This window comes from Perognathus longimembris, chromosome 5 (genome assembly GCF_023159225.1).
Source record: "Perognathus longimembris pacificus isolate PPM17 chromosome 5, ASM2315922v1, whole genome shotgun sequence".
In the NCBI taxonomy this organism is placed as follows: Eukaryota; Metazoa; Chordata; class Mammalia; order Rodentia; family Heteromyidae; genus Perognathus; species Perognathus longimembris.
The window spans coordinates 31,680,468-31,703,914 of record NC_063165.1 but is presented as its reverse complement, the minus strand read 5'-3'; the positions used below and the strand labels follow the sequence as shown (position 1 = coordinate 31,703,914).

The following is a 23,447-nucleotide window of genomic DNA, read 5'->3' as shown; positions in this document are numbered from 1 at the left end:
GACTTCTTGGAGACTTTCAAGTATGTCAACTGATATATTATTGCCAAAACCATGTGGGTACTTGCTAATGTTGCAACTGGGTTTCTGGAGCACAAAGTCAGCACCCTGCACTGCCATATCCTTCTATTTCACAGCACCACCTGCTGGCTGAAGGTGGCAGTTTCTTAAAAAGAAGAGTCTACTCTGAATCACATAAAGAACACTGAAAAAGTGTTTTCTGTAGTGGTGTGTTCTCTAAGAAGGCCATAATACTGCTTAGTTTTACGGCTGTTCCAGCCACCCACAGTCCGGTGATGCACATATCCTTTTGAGATGCCCAAACAGAAAAAATGAACATTAAAATCAAGACTATAAGAGCCCATCTTCATTGTAGGGTTATCTGAATTATGACCTTTAAAGGCTGGTTAAAAGTTTTTTTTTTTTTAAATTAGGAGAGTTGACCTTTTAAAATAAAGTTATTTAGCATCATAATTAATCCTCTTCAGGAAACAAAATAAGGCCCATGGTAAACATCCAACTTCTGAAATACCAACAAAAAAAGCATGGTTAAATAAATCACAGATGGGCATTAGTTGCTCATGCCTGCAATCTAGCTACTTATGAGGTAGGAACATGGTTCTTCCTAGACAGAAAACTCTGTAAGACTCCATCTCCAAAATAACCAGTAAAAAGCAGGCCTCTAGGTTTGGCTCAAGTGGTAGAGTGCCAGTGTATCATGCTTGAGGCCTTGGTTCAAAGCCTAGTACCACCTAAAAGGGAGAGAAGTGAGGGAGAGATAGAGAGAAAATATGAGCGAGAGACTATATGATACAAAATTCACTGGCACAGAAGTGTGTTCCTTCCCTAGAATGTCAAAAGGAAATTAATTTATATCCAAAGCATAGTTCACTTAACCTTTAACAACATATTCATTTTTCTTGCTAGAAGTTTAAGTCCAAAATACCTCATCAGAAAACTCATACTAAAATGTGTTTATTATTTCTCAAGTTTTAGAAACTTCTTAGGTATTCCAACTTCTATGTATTCCAATAGGTTTTTGGGCAGCATTCAATAAATAAACATGAATATCTCTACAGTAATATATAAGAATAGTCACACTAACTAGTTAAAGACCCTAAGCTTATGTCAGCTCAATCAGTTTTTGTTGTGAAATGAGTTTAAGTTAGGTTTCTTTCGCTGTGGCAAATACTTAGGATAATACACACACACACACACACACACACACACACACAAACACACATATCTGTGGGGGAAAATTAATTTGGCCTATTGTTTCAGACTATGGTTGCTTGGCCCTATGATTACTCTAGGTCTGTGGCAGAACTTTACATCATGGCAGGAACAAGTGATGGAGGCCTGTTCACCTGTGATAGCTACAAAACAAGAAGCGGACAGACACATGGGCCTTTGGGAGACACAAAAGATGCAAACCATAGCTGGTTTATATAAAATTTCTCAACAAATTTGTGCCTTTGGGTACTTTGGAATTCAGAATCAAGAATAAGGGATTATGAACCCATTTACATTACTTTTGATTCAATGAAAAAGGTAAAGCAATGAAGGTTGAAATACTAGGTTGACTCTGATTGGCTGATTTTTCTGAAAGTTTTTTTACTCCTCTCTCTCTCTCTTCCTTCCTTTTTCTTCTTTCTCTCTTCCTCCCTCCCTCTCCCTTCCTTCTTTGTTTCTCGTCTATCTGTCTGTATGTCTGTCTCTCTCTTCTGTTTACATTGGGGAGTAAAGATGATGAAAGTGGTAGTAGATGAGAATTCCAGGGCTGTGGGAGAAAACCAGTATAGACCCTATGTCCAAAGTTCAGTCCATTTCTATACTAAGTGTTTCAACTTTTCAAAATTATAAATAATAGTTTATACAGCTTGGTAATTGAATTTCTGTGCATGACTCTTAAAACTTCTTCTGAATCAATACCTAAATATGATTATGTTGTAAACAAGCTACAAAATTACTTTCTGCCTATGTATCCATCCTCCTCCTCCTCCTCCTCCTCCTCCTCCTCCTCCTCCTCCTCCTCCTCCTCCTCCTCCTCCTCCTCCTCCTCCTCCTCCTCCTCCTCCTCCTCCTCCTCCTCCTCCTCCTCCTCCTCCTCCATCTCCTCTTCCATCTCCTCCTCCTCCATCTATATTCATTCACCTGGGCTTATAACAACTACACAAAATTTCCTCAAAGTCCATTTTTACTCTTACCAGCAGTATACAAGAACAACTCTTTTTGGCATTTCTGTCAATGCTATGCTAGGTATGATCATTAACAAAATTTGTCCATTTTTGTAAAAATGTCACTTATTTGATAAAACACTCATTTCTCCAGTTGTTTTATATATATATATATATATATTTTTTTTTTTGCCAGTCGTGGGCCTTGGACTCAGGGCCTGAGCACTGTCCCTGGCTTCTTCCCGCTCAAGGCTAGCACTCTGCCACTTGAGCCACAGCGCCGCTTCTGGCCGTTTTCTGTATATGTGGTGCTGGGGAATCGAACCTAGGGCCTCGTGTATCCGAGGCAGGCACTCTTGCCGCTAGGCTATATCCCCAGCCCCTGTTTTATATTTTTGTATATGTTAATCCTTTACAATTACAGGAAGCAGCTATTCCTAATTTCCTAGATTCAGGTCTGCTAACCTCTAGAGCTTATTCCCCTTCCAGGTCCTACCACAATGCATTTGAATTGTCTTGCCAAAGGACTTGCCAGTGCCCTGTAAGGTACCCCTGGGTCTTGGGAATATGAAGTGACACAAGGCAATCAGTGAGATTTTGGAAGTGAGAGACAGCTTTGGGAAGTGAGCAGTGACAGCTTTGATCATAGCTGTGTACTCTAGAAAACTCTACACTATCCTTCTCCATCATACCATGTACAGAATCCCTTGAGGCTACTGAAGCTACAAAGGCTTGGGATGAGATTACAGTGATTATTTTAAACTAGTGCAACAGATTTATCCTGTGTACCATACATAGTTTTAAAACTAGTTAATGATGAATCAGTTTATTATCAAAATCAATGTATAACTGAAACTTGAATAGCCTAGATAATTTTGTAAATTGTACTTATTCCTTCTACTCTGTAATGGCTAACCCACAGACATTAAATAAACTTATGTTTGGATATGGTATCCCCAAACTTTAGATGACCTGAGGGCATTTTAGATAAAGTGGCTGCAGGTTAGTCTTTATGTAAAAATAATTTTCTGTTCTCAATCATGAATACAAATGGAAAAATGGGATAAATCAGAGCGAGGCATTCTACAGACATTTCAAAAGCCTGAACCTTCCTTAAAGTCCTTAACAGAGTACTTAGTTATTTTCTTTTCAAGACATGTTTCTATAACTCTTACCTGTCCCACAGTTAAGTGTACTGTAATTTGTGAAAATGCTGAAAGGAGCAAGAAGACACAAAGGTCAAGATAATCCATTCTGAATAGGAATCTCCAAGTTTAGGTCAACTGTAAATAGGAAATTTTGCTACTGCATATATGGGGTTTGGAACTATAGGCAGGGCTGCTCAGTTACAAAGTTCCTGTGACCCACGTGACTCAGGCAAGTGCATGCCAGTGGCTCTGGCATGGCCTCTCAGATGGCCTTCCATTGAATCACAGTTCACATTTGCCCTTCCTTTGGTACACAAAGCACACTTAAACAAGCAATCTGTGGGGCATACACTTTCAAACAGTCCTCTGAAGAAGAAAAAGCAGTCTCTTGAAATGGAATGTCTTAAGAGAAAAGAGATGATTGGCTATAAATATAGTCACACAAAATCTTCCAACTGTGACCTAGGATTTCAAGAGTTGGTCTGTCCATGGGTGCTTTAAGAAGCACAGCTTTCCACATTATCTTTGCTTTAATCATCACTCTCCGCAACATCACCAAACCATTTATTTAGTCTGTTTCCAACCTCACCACATGGCAAATGACTGCCCACATAAACAAAACATTTCAATTCTGTAAGAATTCCTTGCATTTGAGATCCCTGGAGAGAGAAAAAAGTGTAACTGTGATCTGAATTCTCTGTAAATGGTTTTATAAATGAGTGACTGACTCAAATTCTCAGAGGAAGTAACCCCACCCCCAAGAGCTGCAGGAGGCATTTTTGACACAGTAAAGAGACATAGACATAAAGTAGACATAGGAAAGCAAAACGACGATGTCCCGGTTAGTTCTCCCCACTAACAGAAATCCTAATTTGAATTCAGCTACTGACAGGTGGGTTAGGAGATCCAATTAACAATAAAGAGTGTATCCAGTTTCTTATATATCATATAGCTGTGGTTCTTCAAGTTTAGGGTGTGTTAGAATCATCTACAGGACTGCTAGAAACACAGAGATAAGTCCCAACAATCTCGATGTCTAACAAGTTCCAAATTAATACTGCAAAACACAGAACACAGAATTAGGTAAATAGTAAGCTGGCCAATATTTACTGACTGAATTGAATTCATATTGAAATATAATGTTTCTGACCTACCTCAAGTCTGAATATAAATGGATAAGCTAGTGAAACAATTAGATATACAAAGTTGGTGATATCAACTGGCCATAAAGATCACATAGTAAGGAAAACAAGCCAAAAGTGTCAGCTGCATCTCAGTACCACAATGGTGATAGTTATAGACAGTATGTCATTGAGAGAATGACTAATGTCAACATTCTTGTTAATTTTTCATGAGACGTAAAGAGTATGGTGGAAGTAAAACATTAAGAGAGAAGTATGAGCAACATGATTTTTCATAGTTGGCAATAATTCTTAGAGTGAAACTGCAGTAGGGAGACAAGAGGATCCTAAACTCTAAGTTGATTCAATAGAATTAGGACTGAATCTAGAACTGCCCTGACGACTTTGGCAAAGTTACTTACTATCTCTGCCTCTGCCATTTCCTGTCCTGTGACTTAGATAAAACTGCCTATCATGAGGACTGGAGTGACACGGGAATGGTGGTTTACAACAGTGGTATTTGCAAGTAGTGGGCAAAAGAGCTACATTTGCATTCTTGTTAAAATATAGGAGCTTATTAAAACACCAATTGCAGGATCACACAGTAGGGCTTCAGATTCAGTAGGTCAGCAAGAGGGAGAGAGAGAGTCTGCATTTTTGGCATTAGTGCACACAGTTATCAGCCTTCCCTGTTCGTAGCGTGGAGACAGCAGTCCACATGTAGCTGTCACTAAAATATCATGCCAAGTAAACTGCTCAATGTACAACATTCTCTATTCCATCTTGTCTAGTAGCCATTTAGGCTCATTGCTTTCAGTCCTATCCTAAAACAACACTGTATATCTTATTCTTCCTTATAGAACACATAAGTGTTCTACAATACAGTGTTTTGTTATGCATCTGTGTTTGTGTGTATGTGTGCAACATATGTTGGCAGACAGAAACACATTGCACAGGCAGTATCAGGATTACATATTTACCTTTTAAATTTAGGTTACTGTTTTGATTTCAACATCTGCCTTTAACCAATGTGTTTATTGTGTGGAAACCCAATGGCTGAATTTCTTCAAAAATGAGCTATTTGGCCAAATGAGTCTTACGTGGTAGATGGCAACACGGAACTTATTAAGAGTGTTCTTATGTATGAGTATGATTTGCCAACTTGCCCTCCATGAGTCTGAGGCCACAGGAAAATCAGCAAGTGGAAATCACAAGTTCCATTTGTAATACAAACATTTTCCAAGCTCTTTGCCAGAGCCTCCCTTCCTCTATTCCAGGACCTTCTATTCCCTGGAGAGCCAAGGGGTCTTTATGTTCTCTGAATCTAATACTGGGTTGCATTTATCAAAACACAATGAATGAAAACCAGCTAAACTATAAATTAAGGAAACAGGTCACAGCACACTTAATCCAACACAGTGTTAGCATATAACATACCAGCCCTATACCTGATAAGTGGTTTCAATTTTATTAAATAAAAAAGCATAAAAGCAGATAGATGTGTGTGTGTGGGAGGTGGTATTAGTTGGAAAAAGAAAGGCAGCTAGACTGGGGAGCTGGTAATAAATTGGACCCTTAAAATACACAGGAAATACTCAGAGGTTTTGTCTGTTTAGTAAGTTAAACTGCAAAGCAGAAGCTCATGAAGTGTTTACTTCGATATATCCCCCTCCTTCTCAATCCATTAAACCACAAATACATTCCCAGAAGACAACCCAGTAGCCCTAAAACGAAAGAGCCCTTCAAGGTTTATAGCAGGCTTCAAAGTCACTTTCAAAATCTTCTTACTTCTGAAACCAGAAGCAGTGAAACAAAAACACAGCATAAGGGCTCTTCCACCTGCTTCTAGAGCCTCTAAAAAATTGAGGTTTGAGAGGAATAGAAGTAATTTGTCCAAGTGAACATTCAGCATTGGCAGAAATGGTTTTGGCTGACAGTATTTATTAGTGATAAGTCTAAGGGGTAAACATGTGGAGAGATTTTTAACATTTACTTGGGTTTATCCCTATTTTACAAAAAACAAATCAATTTATCTCTTTTTCACCTTCTCTTTTGGTAGTACTGGGGTTTGAACTCAAATGCCTTGTGTATGTGAGCATGAAGACTTGAGCTATTATCCCCAGCTCTTTTTTGCTTTCAATTATTTTTCAGATAGCATCTCAAGCTTTTGCCTGGAGCTGACCTCAGATCAGGATCCTCCTACTTGTGCTTCTCAGACAGCTGGGATTCCAGACATATGCCACCAATGGGCAGCTTGTTTGTTAAGATAGTGTCTCCTTAACATTTTGTCCAGACTGGCCTCAAACTGTGATTTTCTTATCTGTTTCCCATGTAGCTGGGTTTCTAGGATGTGCTACCATGCTTGGCCCTAAAATAGTCCTTTTGATATAGAGGAATAATGAGTTGCGATTGAAAATTAAGTCTTGACACTTGGTTCTTTAAGTTCCTTTAAACTAAAAACAAATAAACAAACAAAGGAAAATGAACCTAGAGAAAAATTAAGTCATCATACTTTAAATCCATATTAAGGCATCTGGATAATACAATAGCAAATAATACCATAATAATTGTTAATTATAATAATACCATGATTCATCTTTCTAGCAGTAAGTTATTAAAATCTTAATGCCTGACCAAGACATTATGATACTGAGTAGAATCAACTTTCAACTTTCTTTTAAGATATAGGGGGAAAAACAAAGGAAAAAAGAAAAACAAATGAGAAGAGAAATACCAGGGATTATTTGGGAACAAGTAGAGCAAAGGTATGGTGGGCAGATTTTAAATGATCAAGGCTACCTACAAATTCAATGCAATACCCATTAATATTCCAACACCATTTTTTAAAATGAAAGAGAGGAAGCAATCCAGAAATTCATATGGAACAATGAAAGACTGTGAATAGCAAAAACAACCTTAAGCAGAAAGAACACTACTGGAGGAATTACAATACCAAACTTCAAGCTGTATTATAAAGATATAGTAATAAAAACAGCTTGGTATTGGCACAGAAACAGGCCTGTAGACCAATGGAACAGAATTGAAGACTCAGAAATGAACCCACGGAACTATGCCTACTTAATATTTGAAAAAGGAGCTAAAACAATAGTATGGAAGAAAGATAGCCTCTTTAACAAATGGTGCTGGCAAAACTGGTTCAATACCTGTAAGAAACTAAAACTAGATCCTGCACCAAAATCAATTCCAAATGGATCAAAGACCTCAAAATTAAAACAGATACCCTGAAAACACTACAAGAAGGAGTAGGAGAAACACTTGGGCTCTTTGGCACAGGATGGAACTTCCTTAATAAAGGTCCAGAAATGCTACAAATCAAAGAAAGGTTGAACAAATGGGACTTCATCAAATTGCAGAGCCTCTGTAGGGTAAAGGACATAGCTTGCAAGATAAACAGAAAGCCCACAGATTGGGAAAAGATCTTTACCAGCCACACATGGACAAAGGCCTCATATCTAAAATATATGCAGAACTAAAAAAATTAAATTCCTCCAAAACAAAACCGTAAAGAACCAACAAGTGGGCTAAAGACTTAAAAAGAGACTTCTCTGATGAGGAAATGACAATGGCCAAGAGACATATGAAAAAGTGCTCTACATCACTGGCCATAAAAGAAATGCAAATCAAAATAACAAATAATAACAAATGTTGGAGGGGATGTGGCCAAAAGGGAACCCTACTTCATTGTTAGTGGGAATATAAACTGGTTCAACCACTCTGGAAAGCAGTATGGAGATTCCTCAGAAGGCTAAACATAGAGCTCCCCTATGACCCAGCAGCCCCACTTCTGGGCATCTTCCCAAAAGACCACAAACAAGAACACACTAAAGCTACCAGCACAACAATGTTCATTGCAGCACAATTTGTCATAGCTAAAATATGGAACCAACCCAGATGCCCCTCAGTAGATGAATGGATCAGGAAAATGTGGTACATTTACACAATGGAATTTTATGCCTCTATCAGAAAGAATGACATTGCCCCACTCATAAGGAAATGGAAGAACTTGGAAAAAATTATACTAAGTGAAGTAAGCCATACCCAAAGAAACATGGGCTCTATGGTTTCCCTCATAGGGAATAATTAGCACAGGTTTAGGCTAGTAACAGAAGAGGATCACAAGCGCCTATTAGCTATGCCCCTATGAACGCATAAGATGATACTAAGTGAAATGAACTCCATGTTATGGAAACGAGTGTTATATCACTGTTGTAATAACTTTCAACATGCCATGTGAAACCGTAGCTTCTTTTGTTGATGATCCTCTTGTATCCCTTCCTGTGGTTGTACTCATGCTATCACTGTATCTCATCTGAATACACTGGATGCTGTATATACTGGTATTAGAACTAGGGAAGTGAAAGGGAATATCAAAATCGAGAGACAAAGGATAATAAGACAAATGACTCCAAAAGCAATATTTGCAAAACCATTGGTGTAAACCAACTGAACAACTCATGGGGGGAGAGGGAAAAGGGGTGGGGGAAGGGGGAAATGAGGGAGGAGGTAACAAACAGTACAAGAAATGTACAAACTGTAACCTTTCTGTACATCACTTTGACAATAAATAGAAAAAAAATAAAGCTGGAGATAGCAACAAAAAAAAGAAAAGAAAAGAAATGTACCCAAGGCCTAATGTATGAAACTGTAACCTCTCTGTACATCAATTTGACAATAAAAAAAAAGTAGTGAATACATTGGATGTTCAATAGCAAAGAAAGCAGGATGCCAGGTGATTAAATAACAAGGGAACATTTAATGTTACTCAATAGTCTTTTAATGCTCTCCATATCCAATCCCGAGGATGCCCAAGAACTTCTAGAACTTTAGCAAACATCTATTTCCACACTCCTTTCCTTGCTCAGAGAAATGAAACAAGCTGCTCAGGGTTATGACCAGAGTCAGTATCATTGAAAACCAGTGTGTATAGGCAACTGAGAACTGGGAGACGGGTTATGACAACAGTACTCATGGTTGGATGGAATGAGGTGTGGACCAGTTCAGTAGTAGGTTTGAATGCCAAAAAAACTACAATAAAACCTTTTCGCAATACTATTCCAGGCTGGAAAAAAGAATGTATTTCTTTAAGCCTAAGACATAAAGCCTTTAAATTTATTTTACAGTTTTACAATCAAGACACAGTTTAAAATAAATGTCGGGGGAGCGAGGCAGAAGAGGGGATGTAGCCATCAGGGTTTATATGTGTGTGTGTGTGTGTGTGTGTGTTAGCTTTCTGCCATCCTTACAAATTCTGAGTAAAATCAACTTATACACAGAAAATGTTTATTTGGGCTCACAGTTTTAGAGGTTTAGTTCGTTTGTTTAAACCTGCTTCTTTGGACCTATCACAGTACACCACAGCAGTAGTGCACGCTGGAGCAAAACCTTTCACTACAGGCTAGGAAGTGAAAGAGAAAGAGGAAGAAACTTGAGTCCCACATTGCCTTGCTAGGCCTTATGTGTGCTATCTCTGAAAATATTCTCCCACTTTCCAACAGCACCAAGCTGGAAACCAACTCTAGAGGAGTGTTTTATTAATACCTTTAATGGTATTAACAACTAAAACTGGTAGCTGTGAATCACAACACTCTCTACCTAATTGATTTCATTTGATCCTCCATGGAATCTTGCATGACGAACTATGCTATATTCTTTTCATGGATGAACAGCTGGTATACTTCCTTTTGTCAGAATTGTCTCAGTACTACGTTAAAAAGTCCAGTACATAATTTCATGATTTCCATTCCTTTTTCTTTCCCTCCCTCCTTTCTCCTTCCTTCCTGTGTGTATGCTTTTGCAGAGCTGTGGATCAAATCCAGGGTCTCATAGATAGCTGGTAGCACTATACCACACACACACACACACACACACACACACACACACACACACACACACACACACACACACCGTGTGTGTGTATACATACTGATTTTTATTCTGTAGGAAGTGGCTATGTTCTTCCTTGCTAGTTCATTGAAAGAAGGTGCCTGGGGGCTTGGAATATGGCCTAGTGGCAAGAGTGCTTGCCTCATATACATGAAGCCCTGGGTTCAATTCCCCAGCACCACATATATAGAAAACGGCCAGAAGTGGCACTGTGGCTCAAGTGGCAGAGTGCTATGCTAGCCTTGAGCAAAAAGAAGCTGGGGACAGTGCTCAGGCCCTGAGTTCAAGGCCCAGGACTGGAAAAAAAAAAAACACAAACAAAAAAGACAAAAACAAAAAAACAAAGAAGGTGCCTGGATGTAGTATAAAAGGGTAGAAGAGAAAGTGGCCTGGAAAACAGGGAAGAGCACTATGACAGGAGTCTCCTCTTAAGTTTTTCCTTGCATGTTATTTTATCCGGTTACCTCTCAGAAGATCTCATTTTCTAAAATAACAGGTGAAAAGAAAATACTTTTAGTTTTATGACATAAAGCCAACCTTTTCAGTTTGGCATTGGAACCCGCCGCCCACCACAGAGCTCATTCCTCCAGTGGCCTCATTCCCTTCAACATGCTGAAAACGGCTGATGCAACATGCATCCAGAACCCTTCTTGTTTTCATCTTCTTTGTCATCTTCCTTTTCCTCCTCCTCTTCCTTTTTCTGAACTCCTCCAGCAGGAACTTCTGTACCACTCATTAGGGATGTTCTTAGTCATGTGGGCCACATTTTATCAATAATTTCATACATGTGTGATTTACTTTACTCAGCAGAACAGAACTTCTTCAACTGGAGGCTCATGGGTTGAATTCAACCCACATACATGTTTTATTTGGCCCAAACAATGGTTTTAAAGAATTTGAACTCACTGGCAGCCATTTTTGTTTCAAAATTAAGAGAAGGCACACGCACACATGCATGCAAGTGTGTGTGCATGAGCGCACACACAGACACAGACACATAATTCTAGGTTTTTGAATTCTCGTGACAAACTGGAAACCTACAAACCATTCCAGGATGGTTCCGATCAACTGAAACTGATTCCTTGGGATGGGATGTGTCCATACTATTGCTCAGCCTCTGCCTTGTGCCTACTTCCCTCCTGTTCACTCACAGATTTTTGTGACGGTCCTTGCTGCTATTTCAACCTGTGACTTCTGAACTACATTCTCAGTCTTTAGAGGACAGGTTCTTTCTCTTCATCTCACCTCCTCAGAGACTAGCACAATGTTATTTATATAATAGGTGTCAAAAATTTCTTCCTATCAGAAGAAACAGCTAGAAAAAATGATGGATCAAGGAGATGGGGGAGAAAGGGATGCCATGGGCAAGACATATGAGTGAGGTATCACTGCCTCAAAAAATGATGTGAGGGGCTGGGGATATAGCCTAGCGGCAAGAGTGCCTGCCTCGGATACATGAGGCCCTAGGTTCGATTCCCCAGCACCACAAATACAGAAAACGGCCAGAAGCGGCGCTGTGGCTCAAGTGGCAGAGTGCTAGCCTTGAGCGGGAAGAAGCCAGGGACAGTGCTCAGGCCCTGAGTCCAAGGCCCAGGACTGGCAAAAACAAAACAAACAAACAAAAAAAAAATGATGTGAGATGGAAGAACTTGTTCCATTATAGCTTCAAATGACAGCAATTTTCTTTTTTTAAAAAGGCATTGCATTTTAATTGGACAGTTTCACAGAAGCTACATTTAAGTAACAATCTAGATTATCTAATGTGGCTCTTTAATTTCAAGTATATTTTACTTGAAATTACTTGTGTCAGCAATGAATTGAGTCAGTCTATTTCTTCTTTTAAGGAAAACTATGAAGCTTTTAAGCCTTATTTTGTAGTGCTGACTGGGTAAAAGACAAATTACCCTAAAGGCAGCCTTCATTCCATGTCTAGCTACAAAAACACAAAAAGAAAACACTGGAAGAGATGTATATGACAGAGGACTTTTCCCAAACATGCCCCAAGTGCCTTCTTTGTGCTGTCCGCACTGCTCCTTTATACCCAAATGTTAAGGTAGAAGGTAAAAAAGAATAAGATGTGAGAATGCTAAACCCATCACTTAATGTACAGTTACACTTCACAGATGCTGGGCAACGCAGTGCACTTTTGTAATCCCAGCCCCTGGGAGGCTGAGACAGTATGGGGCTTCATAGTGAGATGTAGTTTCAACAACAACAACAAAAGTGTGTGTGTTGGGCGGGGGGGGGGGGGGGGGTAAGACTGGGAATGTAGCTCACTGTAGAGCACTTGTCTAATACTCACAAGGCCCTAGGTTCCACTCCCTGCAAAACAGGCATGCACGTGTGCATGTGTGCACACACACAGAATTAAACCTCACAGATGATGTTGTGGATCAAGGGAAATCATGGCTTAATTCCATATATTTTACATTATTCTCCATCTACTGAAAAACCCCTGCAATTTTACTGTCTGTGATTCCTCTGAGCTTGAGGGTATGAAGTGAATTGCTCTGTGGTGAGGTGCTTGGTAATTCTGAGGAGAAAGAAGTAGACAGAGACTTCCAACTTGTCCATTTAGGGAATTTGTATTTGAACTGGAAGTTGGAGAAACCAAAGCTGCGCAATGCACTGGATTTGGGATGTGAGCATCTTGCTATGAGGACAGAGAGGAGGTCACTAATGGAAAGCTTGCGGAAGCTTCCAAGAATAGACCTATGCCTCATTTGACTGTGTGGAAAGTTTTCTGCAAAGTTGTCTGCAAAGATGACCTCATTTTTCCTTTAGAAGGATTACAACTTAAAATCATATCCACTTATAAGAACCTGGGGCCATGCTAAGTTTTATTTTGTCAGTTGAGTATCTAAAGTCTCTATTTGTGTTCAGTGCTGTGTTGTCAGCAAAGCAGTAGGGTATATTGGTCTATAACATGGCTCCAGGGACAGACAGACAGACAGACAGACAGACACACACACACACAGCAGTCCTGTATTTTTGTGCTAGTCCTGGGGCTTGAACTCAGGGCCTGGGCACTGTTCCTAAGCTTCTTTGTGCTCAAGGCTAGCACTCTATCACTTGAGCCACAGAATCACTTGGGCATTTTCTGTTTATGTGGTAATGATGTATCAAACCCAGGGCTTCATGCATGTTATGCAAGCACTCTACCACAAAGCCATATTCCCAGCCCCAGCAGTCCAGGTTTTGATGATCAGTAGACATTGGACCCTAGCAAACTCAGTTAACTTTCCCAGTGAATTTCCTTTGAAAAGGGAAATACAAATTACATGATACCTCGGTTTACTATGAGGCATGAATAAGGGAACAAACACAAACACTTAACATAGCACTGTGCACAGTCAGCTTTCAATAACAATCTATTTTCATCAAGGTATTTCACAATATTCATAAGGAGGTTTTATGTTATTTTGATTCTTTTTTTTCTCCTTTGTCAATGTTTTTTATTTCTGTGCCTTTTGTCTTGTCTGTAAGTTTATCTGTTTGGGGGCGGGTAAGCACAGAAATGGTGGAACAGAGGCTGAACAAATGCAGCACTGACATTCACTAGACATTATGTTGAATTGTGGAAGAGAGGGGTTGGGAGGGAAAAACTGGGAGAAAATGAGGGAAGAGGTGACGCTGTTCAAAAAGAGATGTATTCATTACCTAATTTATATAACTGTAATCCCCCTGTATATCACCTTTACAATAACAATAAAATAAAAATATATTTAGATAGTCAGGTGAAAGGCCAATAGAAATTTTATAGGAATACATAAAAGTTTGTTGGTTATTTTGCTTACTGTTGATAATTTAAAATAAGGATACCAGAGACCCTGACAAGAGAACATGAGACCTGAGTGATTTTTCTAATACCAAGGACTGGTTATATTGGTATAGACATATTCACACCTATGCCCTCTGGTAAGTACATGAATTTGTGAAAGAGTACACAAAGTAGTGCTGCTCTGCATGAAGCCAACTGCTTCATATTGGGCCTGATCCTACAGGCCTGCATTTCTACCATCTGAGCTAACTACTAACAGATAATCAACCCTGTTCACAAGCCAGCAGACTTACAGGGACATATCATGAGGACTTTAACAAGAAACAGAACACAAAATGTACTTAAATGTTACCCAAGAACACAATCTTTCAGAGTTTGGAAAACCTGGAGTTACTCTGCCCATTTCAGTTTAATAAGTATAGCCTTAGAGCTCTGGGTTTTTATTGGCCACTTTTCTTGATGATGCAATGAATATCTGAAACTGACATGATGACTGGGGAAGGAGTATTTGCTTAGAAATCAAGTCATTGTTTCTTAAAGGTACATTTCACTGCATTTCTAGTTGTCTACAGAAAGATTACACACTTAGAGAACACAGACATGGAATATTACAATGATACAATCGGGAGGGTTTTCGGAGATATGTAGTTGCCAAACAGGCAGAGAAGCCAGGTGATGTGCAAAAATTATGCAGCTGTGACCGTGTTAGCACTTGGGCTTCACTGATGCCAGGTTCAGAACTCTGCAGTATAATCTGCCATACTGACCCACACCATCATCAGTTCTCTTATAGAACAATATCAAGGTGGTAGGACAAATTATTGCCCACTTTTATTTTTAACCTATTATGCATTTTAAAATAATCTGAGCTGCCACCCAAGTGTGTGGTGGGCCAAAGTAAGGAGACATTTCTTTAGAGTGATGTGTAAATTCTATGTTGTTATATTAATTATGATACACTTGTTAATAGTAATCAGATAAGCCAGTAAGTACTAGAAATACTTCTTATCTAAAGTATTAATGACTAATAATTTAAATTGATTCAGTAACTATTTTATTCTGAATTACTTCTGTAATACTTCTTGGTATATATAATACATTTCTAAATATGTCTCCTGTAAAGATTAAAAAATAGATGTGAAGTATCAATAATTGACAAATTTCTGGAAAGATAGGCTTTGTAAGATAGGTTTGTAAGTTTATCAGCTGGAAATGTTGTGAGGAGATCTGGAAGCTGAGGGTTAGACTTGGTTCCTAGCCAGGTCTTGCTATATTTTTTGCTGATAATATTCTTAGTTCCCTAATATTTTTCTATTGTTTACACGTACTTAATTCTTCCCTACTCTTTGTCCCTCCCTTCAAGTCCCACCTTAAGGTCTTGGTACAGCATAGCTGGTGCTTATGACCTACAATTTACAGGTATGAACCTTATCTGTGTTTTATATCCTCAACTACATCATTCAGGCTCTCCTTCTCTGAATGCTAAAGACTTAGCTTGAGTTTTTCACAAAGAGCTGTCTGTGATACAATTTAACCTGCTAGAAAAATGAGGGGATTAGAAAGACTATCTTTGGATTCCTTGGGAGTCCTCATTAAAAAAAAAACAACAAAAAAACCTAATCTTACTCCGGCACCAGTGGCTCTTGCCTCTACTCCTAGCTATTCAGGGGTCTGAGATCTGAGGATTATGGTTCAAAGCCAGCCAGGCAGGAATGTCACTGAGACTCTTATCTCCAGTTACCCTCCAGGAAACTGGAAGTGGCTCAAAGTGGTAGAGTGCTAGTATTGAGCAAAAAGAGCTCAGGGACAATGTCTAGGCCCTAAATTCAAGCCCCACGACCGACAAACAAAAAACCCAAACAAAACTTACTGTAGAATGATAAAATTAATTTAATATACAACAACAAAGAATATATATAGTTGAAAACAATCTGAAATATTAAGGCTAGAATTTTCTTATGTAATTAACCACAAGTGTATCCTTTTTTTCCCAAAGTGTTTAAGGACTAAACAACTTGGAAAGAAATTAAAATGTAAATATAAAAAATTATCAAATTGCTGGATGTGACACATATGTGTAGGTTGTAGAGTTATGAGTAATTAAGACTTATCTCTGTATCTTTCTATGCTTTCCGCAATGAACATATGCTACTCTTACAATCAGAAATAAGCTCCAACAAACTTTAAAACAAAGGTGAAAATAGGATCTTTAGTACTTAGAAATACATGAGGAGATGAATTAATTTGTCACATCAGATGGTGACTCACATGATAATATGTTATGTGAATTCCTAAGAAGGGCATGATCCATGTGTGGATCCTACTTTTAGCATGATTTTCTATGGACTAGATAGACTGAGAGTTCCAATAGTATACCAGATAATAAGAGACCTATGAATGTGCTTAATGATATTGAGGATTGTGCAGAAAGCCAAGAGGTACTGGTTGGGATGCTGAGGTTAATGCTTGATATGACAGTCCTCTATTGAAATCCTATGGATACAAAGTGACAAGACTGGGACAAGGAGATTTGGGAAATGCTGAACTACAATGGGTGCTGGTCAGAGATAGGCAAGAATGTGATAGGCAAGAATGAGCACACGGGTAAGAGATTTCCAAAAAGATAGTTCTAATCTTAAATCAAAATACTGTAGACCAAGGAGTGTAAGGCAGAACATGGAAGCAAGAAGAGCCCACAGAAAAGGGCACTGAAAGTTTCTGGAAGGGCTTGTGCTATGATTAACTTAGTCATGAGAGTGAATTTGAGTAGTTCAGTTCTTGCGCCTGAACAGAACTATAATATCAAACAGTGTGAGAGAAAGAGAGCAAGGCTATGGAATCCACAGGCACTAAGAGCAAAGGCTTGAGGGTAATGGTGCAAATTACCAAAAGGTAGCAAAACCAGATAGAAGTGAAATGGTTGATCTGCTCTATTTTGACTGATTAAGTTTCATATGGTTTTTCTCAGCTACATCAGCAAGAACATTCAGGTGGGATTCCTAAGAATCAGGTCAGAAGTTGACACTACAACAAGTGCCAGGCAGTTAACAAAAACAAAGGTAGTGATTCAGGTGGACCCAGGATTCAACTGTTATTCAAGAACACATGCTGTGGAATAGGATAGCTACTTTGTAGCTCTGGCCAGATTCAGGAATTTTATACTATTATTTAATATCATTTTTATTTTAGTGATTATTCGTGTTATTTTATCATGTTGAAAACTGAACTCAGGGCCTTTTGTGTGTCAACTACTACTTAGCTGTTTATCTGATCCTTCATTTTATTTTTTCTTCCTTTTATTTCTTTTTCTTTTGCTTCATATGTCCTTTCTTCTTGTCATACTGGGGTTTGAACTTAGTGCCTTGCACTCTTGGCAAGCACTCTACAATCTAAGCCATACCCATGACCCTCTTCGCTTGGTTCTTTTTGAGACAGTGTCCTACCATTTATACCCAGCCTGGCTTGTACGGCAATGCTCCTATTTATGTTTTCCATTTAGCTGGCATGACACGTGTGTACCATCATGCCTAGCTTTTTAGTGGTTAGTGTAGGATCTTGAGAAGTTTTTGTCTGGGCTGACCTAACCTATGCTTTCCAGTTTGCTATAATTATGCTATGGCTGTCCTTCACTTTCTTTAAACAATCACTATACAAGTTAAAGAAATGACATCTAGGAGGAATGTGGTACTTGGGCTAGTTTTGGACATTTGCCTCAAACCCCCTTCTCAGTATAATTGCAGTTTTGGTTAAGTACTATGTAGTATCTTGAAAGCACACAAATGTTTGTCCTTGGATCAGCCTTTAGAATACTAGCAAAGCTCAGGGGGTAAAAAAATCTGAGATAATGTAGCTTTTCCTAACTAGTGCCTCAGGGAGGCCATTGCACACATTTAAGTAAGCCTGTAATATTCAGATGTACAAAGAACAAAATATGGAATCTGAGAGGTTAAGTGTGGACTAGAGTCAATGCTTGAAAACACTTGGATATAATTTACTTTGTATCTAGTAGGAAGTTGCATATGAATGCTGGAGAATAAAACCTGGCCTCAAGGGACAATTCATAAAATGAGATATATTTAGCAAGTGCTATGGCACTGATGTAGGAATTGATTAGTTAGGGTTTCTGTGGCTTTGGAAAGCTTTCCAGGTAAGAAAGATATTAACAGTAACAATAAATGGAAGGGAAAGCTCAAGGATGATTTGATACGTGACAAATAGAATGTTCAAGTACATAGTTCTAAATGCTCAATAGCACATTTACTCCCATACCAGGTTGATGTCTCTACTCATTTTTTCACCAGAGACCTGTGCATGTGTCTTTATTGGAAATAGGTCTGTAGACATAATTATGTTGAAATGAGTTCATTCAGGATTATCCAACGATTGCTCTCCTTATGATAGAATTTGAACCCAAATTCACTCTGTATGAGGATGACAAATTTATAAAGGCAAAGACTGATTTTGGATTTATACTGCCACAAGCCAAAGAACAATAAGGACTGCTGGAAACTGCTAGAAGCCATGAAAGGCAAGCAAGTAGCCTTCCCAAGAGCCTTTGGAGGAGGTGTAGCCCTGTGGACCCTGGTTGCAGACTTTTGGCATCTAGAACTAAGAGGAAAAAATGTATACTATTATAAGCCACCAGTTTATGGCAATTAGGAAAGCCCAAGGACACTGTCTTTTCAAGCCACTTTTGTGTTACAGGGCTTGGTATGGTGAATTATACAATGACTTATAATTAGGTCCAAATTGGAGCAATATGTAAGGCTTAAGAAATAAAGGCACAGGAAGCTTCATATCAACAGAGCATGAACACTTTTGTTTCAGGACAGAATGGCTCTGAGGAATGTTAAGGTTTTAATGTGTTCCTCAAAATTTGTTTTGGAAAACTCAGTTCCCAATGCAACAATACCAGGCAGGAGGTAGGTGCCTAATAAGAGGTGCTCAAATCCCAAGAATTCTTCTCTCACTCATGGATTAATGTCACATATTTCCTTGCTCTTGTCTTTAAGCTATGGCATGACATAGCCATAAGTCCCTCAGGAGATGCTGGTCCCTTGATTTTACACTTGCCAGTTTCTAGCACTGTAAGAAATCTGTGTCCTTTACAAACTACCCACCATCCAGTATTATGGACTAAGACAAGGAACAATAAATGACTGGTAATCAACTAGAGAGCAGGTTAACTCTAGTGGTATTACACACAGCTCTTATCACAGTATGGAATGAAACTTCATTTTACTTGAAGGAAATTATTCAGTGCTAGTTTTAAAAAATCACAGTCATCCCATCTTAACTCCCTTCCTCCCTCCTTCCCTCCCTCCCTCCCTCCCTTCCTCTCTCTCTCTCTCTCTCTTTTTTTTTGGAGGAAAGTTGAACCCTAGAAGAAAATGAAGCATTTTTGTATCATTACCTATCTCAGAAACAAATCAAATATGGACTTTGGAATAATACTTCTACTTTGACTTTGTAAAAATTTAGCATATATTAAAATTTTGATTATAGAAAAAATACTTCATTGATGTATCCATGATTCTCATCATTATTACGTTGTCTTTGATTTTCTACTTTCACACCACATGTGGGAGATTTAACTTCTGGCCAGTGGAAAACAGCCTCGGCACAGTTACTCAGATGCCTCATTAGCACACTAATAGGCCCGTAGGAAAAAATTCCTACTAATGAGTTCCTTTGTGTTTGCGGGCCAAAGGATGCCACCTTTTGTTATGAGAATCTCCCCTTCCCCTGTACAGAGTCTTCTTGAGGAGACTGGCTTGACCAGCTGCCTTTAGCAACAGATTCTCACAGTAAATGGAGAAGTCAAGATCAAAGTTATTTAGCCTTGAGGAGATAGTAGCTAGGAGATAATTATAGCTCTGCCTTGACTGGCTATGGTCCTTTGTTTTTATATCAATAATCTTTGTAATGACTACCTGTTGTGCTAGGAAAACTTTTGTATTAGTCTCCTTCCTCCCAGAAGTAACCTCCTCCACTTTTGTATTTGAGATGGATATCATGCTGTATTAATGTTTACCCTTAAAGTTGTAAGGTTGATTTCTAACCCTATATAAACCCTGGCCCTCCTGAAATAAAGTGTGCATTAGTTCACTCACCTTGCATCCCCTGTGTCCTGACTACGGCTGCAGTTACCCGGGTCCAACAGCCACAGGTCCTTTTTCCTATACCAGCCTGGATTTCCTATTGTGCTCAAGTTTTCTGTCAATGCATGTTCCTGACATATCAGAGTGTAACTAAGAAATGCTGGTAGACTAACAAATTAAAAAACCACCTGCCCCTTAACAATGTGTTATGCTTGAGTAATTTTAAAAAAGCACAATATTTTTCACCAGAACTTAGAGCTAAATTTGTAATTTACTTCTAATAATTCTAAAGGGCTCAGTAGTATATATTTGTCTTTTGTTAATATCTTTGTTTTATATTTCAATGACCTTGAGTACCTAAATTGACTATTTAACATATTATAAATATTATTACATATAGTTTATAGTTGAGGTATAAATGTATTAGTAATAAAAAGTGCCTTACGCCCAGGAGTTTCCAATCCCTTCTATCAGCTTTGGAAAACTCTAAGGTTTTATATCAAGGTTAGAAAAGCAATTACCTAACCTCTGATCTTTGTGCGGTTGTTTGAATCTCAAAATAGGTGATATACAAAATAAAACAAGGAGAGTCTGTTTGCTATCATAATTTAACTTGTCACCTTTTGATAATGTTGAGAAATGTCCTCCAAAAGGCATAAAATCAAATACTAAAGTAAGAGGTGGAGAGTGTGAGGAAGAAAAGAACTATCTATCAATGTCAGAGGCAATTTTTTTCCAGTTCTTTGCAGCTGAATTTGGCAACAGACTTTGTATTTGGCATAAAAATAATGTTGAAAAAAACAAAAACAAAAACAAAACAACCTTTGCTCTTTTCTTTCCTTTAAGACCTAGATTCCATTTAGGTTTGAAAATAGACTATTGTATATGTGGTAACTTCATTCCAGGACACAAACAAAAGTGCTTTTCAACAATTGTTCAAGTCCATATTTAAGCAATTAGTCTAGACCATCATGTCAAGCCTTATATAATCCTGCACAACAGATTTTCTTTAAAGAGTAAAAAATAAGTTAAGAAGCTTCAAGTAAACTTAACTAGGAGAAAAACTTGGGGCCTAGACAAAGAAGTCTGAAATCCAGCCTTTGTCCATGCTAGAAATGGAGAAACACAAAACCCATCTGGACTTGATGGTTACCTTTAGTTGAAGTGTCAATAGAGTGAAAAGGATTCTTGATAAGTGTTTTGTTTTCCCTCACTAAATGACAGCCCCCAAAAGTGGTGTAAAAAATCATCTGGTACCTCTATTGCCATGTACAATTTCTCCCCTTCCATCCTACAACGGGTGTGTCACCATAACTTAGCACCCACACATAGGCTTCAGGGTGGCCACTGACTGAAAAGGAGGGAGCTGTCTGTGTCAGCAGCTTGCCTTGGTTAGCTACAGCTGCAGGGAAGAGCTGGCTCTACTTTTCCTTCCTCCTCTTCCCCCACCCACCTAGAACAAATACTCAGGCAGCTGCCACGCATGAGTGCTCACATCATCCATTATTTTGAGGGGTAGAGGAGAGCCGAGGGGCCTTTGGGACAAAGGGATGAACAAATGCACTAACTTCACTCTCTTGCTAGGTTTCCTGGTAAAACAGAGACAAGGGAAGGCCTATGTTCTGGTTGAGACTGTTCTTTCCCATTGCTTTAGGTCAGCAGGGAAAGAATGTAGAAAGCTGGCACAAGAAAAAATGGACTTGGGTTGTGGCTAGATGGTCCAGAGATCCAGGTCAGCTTTTGTTAGAGAAAGTACCTAGTTATTAACTGTGGTTCTTTTCATTCTCAGAAGGTACAGCCCAGTGTTTCTTAGGAGGATATGTTTACCTTGTGAGTGTATGTATGGTGGTAAGGTGGGGGGAGGGTTCTTTATTTCATATTTCATGAGTCTGCTGTGCTCAAAATTGAAAATTAAGCAAATCTACCTCTGCCCACTAAATGCCAGAAGTATATCTCCACCCTATCATTTTCCACCGACCATATTTTTGCCAAACAGAAATGGCCTCTCTCTTTACAAATGCCTTCTGAGGAACAGTTACAACTCCGATGCAAAGTACTAGATACTCCATTAGTTAAGAAAGGAGGATGCTGAGACTCAGAGAGATAAATCAATTTTATTGAGGCCATAGCTAGAAAGTGGCTGAAGCAACGTTTCTTTCACTACAGTGAACTTTCCAGAAGGATAAAACTCTTCTGTCTCATAATGGATACCTGCAGTTGAATCACTATGGGCAAAGGCACAAGCTACAGGGAAATACCAGTGGAAACACCACTGTTCCACCTATGACCACTTAATCCTTTAGTCAGTAGCTTTACAAACTTGCTGCTTTCAGAGGTTATTAGTAGTGATGGTATTTTTGAGGGAAGATCTGATACTTTAGATTATTAAACACATAAAATTTGGAGTTAAGCTGTAAAAGCTTTTCAGGAAGGGAGAGGAAATTATCTTGCTAGTTTTAAAAGGAAGGTTAAAGAGGGATTAAGAATAGCACCAATAAACATGCTTTTCAAGCACCTTCCACAAGGAGCTCATAACATTTTATTTTCCTTTGAAAATGTTTAAAGACATTGGCTTCACTCAAAGATAGCCAGTAACAACGTCTTACTGGTTATTATTAGCTTAATAGATTTAATCCTGAAAACAACCCTAGGGGGCAGGCAGAGCAAGTATCATTATTCCCATTTTACTGACAAGGAAATTGAGATTAGAACATTTTAGTGCCTACAAAATACAAAGGAAGGTCTCAGACCTTCAAAACTGTAGAATAGTATGCTTTCCATTATATTTGGAAAAACCAAGTCAGTGGCACTGTTGTGTTGACTTATATTTATTTAAATAGTAGCCTCTTTTCCAACGTTTAGGAGGAAATTTTTTCCCTCTACCTAATTACTTGTGCTCATTTATTCTTGCTATCAACAACAGTCTTTAACCTTGGGAAATGGGAAAACTGGGTCCTCATCCACTTCACTACCTACTGAGCCCTCACTTGCTTATTTATCACGACCTGGCCAAGACATTAGGATACAGATTAACTAGCCCTGGCTAGAAAGGGAGTCAGAAAGGTCTTCAGAGCATTTTTAGTTTTGTCCCACATTCTCAGGGCTGATTAATTTCTACTGCTCAGAGCAGAGATGGTGAAATGGTGGCTTGAGATTGCATGAATGTGTCAGGGCCAGATGTGTAACGCCAAAATGAGCTCACTTTCCCTAGGCCATCT

The 23,447-nt window shown here is 38.8% G+C and overlaps 2 protein-coding genes across 5 annotated transcripts in view; one reads left to right on the top strand and one right to left on the bottom strand.

The window, feature by feature from the left end:
• Positions 1–23,447, bottom strand: part of Cmss1 (cms1 ribosomal small subunit homolog) — a 299,555-nt gene that overhangs the window by 88,479 nt on the left and 187,629 nt on the right. Inside the window, exon 2 of one of the 2 annotated variants that reach the window (XM_048346495.1) lies at positions 3,350–3,387. The exons of the other annotated variant lie outside the window; for it this stretch is intronic. Within the exon in view, the coding sequence (XP_048202452.1) occupies positions 3,350–3,387 (38 nt within the window). The remainder of the gene's footprint in view (positions 1–3,349; positions 3,388–23,447) is intronic. 2 annotated transcript variants of the gene reach the window in all.
• The window catches only part of Filip1l (filamin A interacting protein 1 like), a 235,639-nt gene that overhangs the window by 33,218 nt on the left and 178,974 nt on the right, over positions 1–23,447 (top strand). The gene's annotated exons all lie outside the window — the stretch shown is intronic.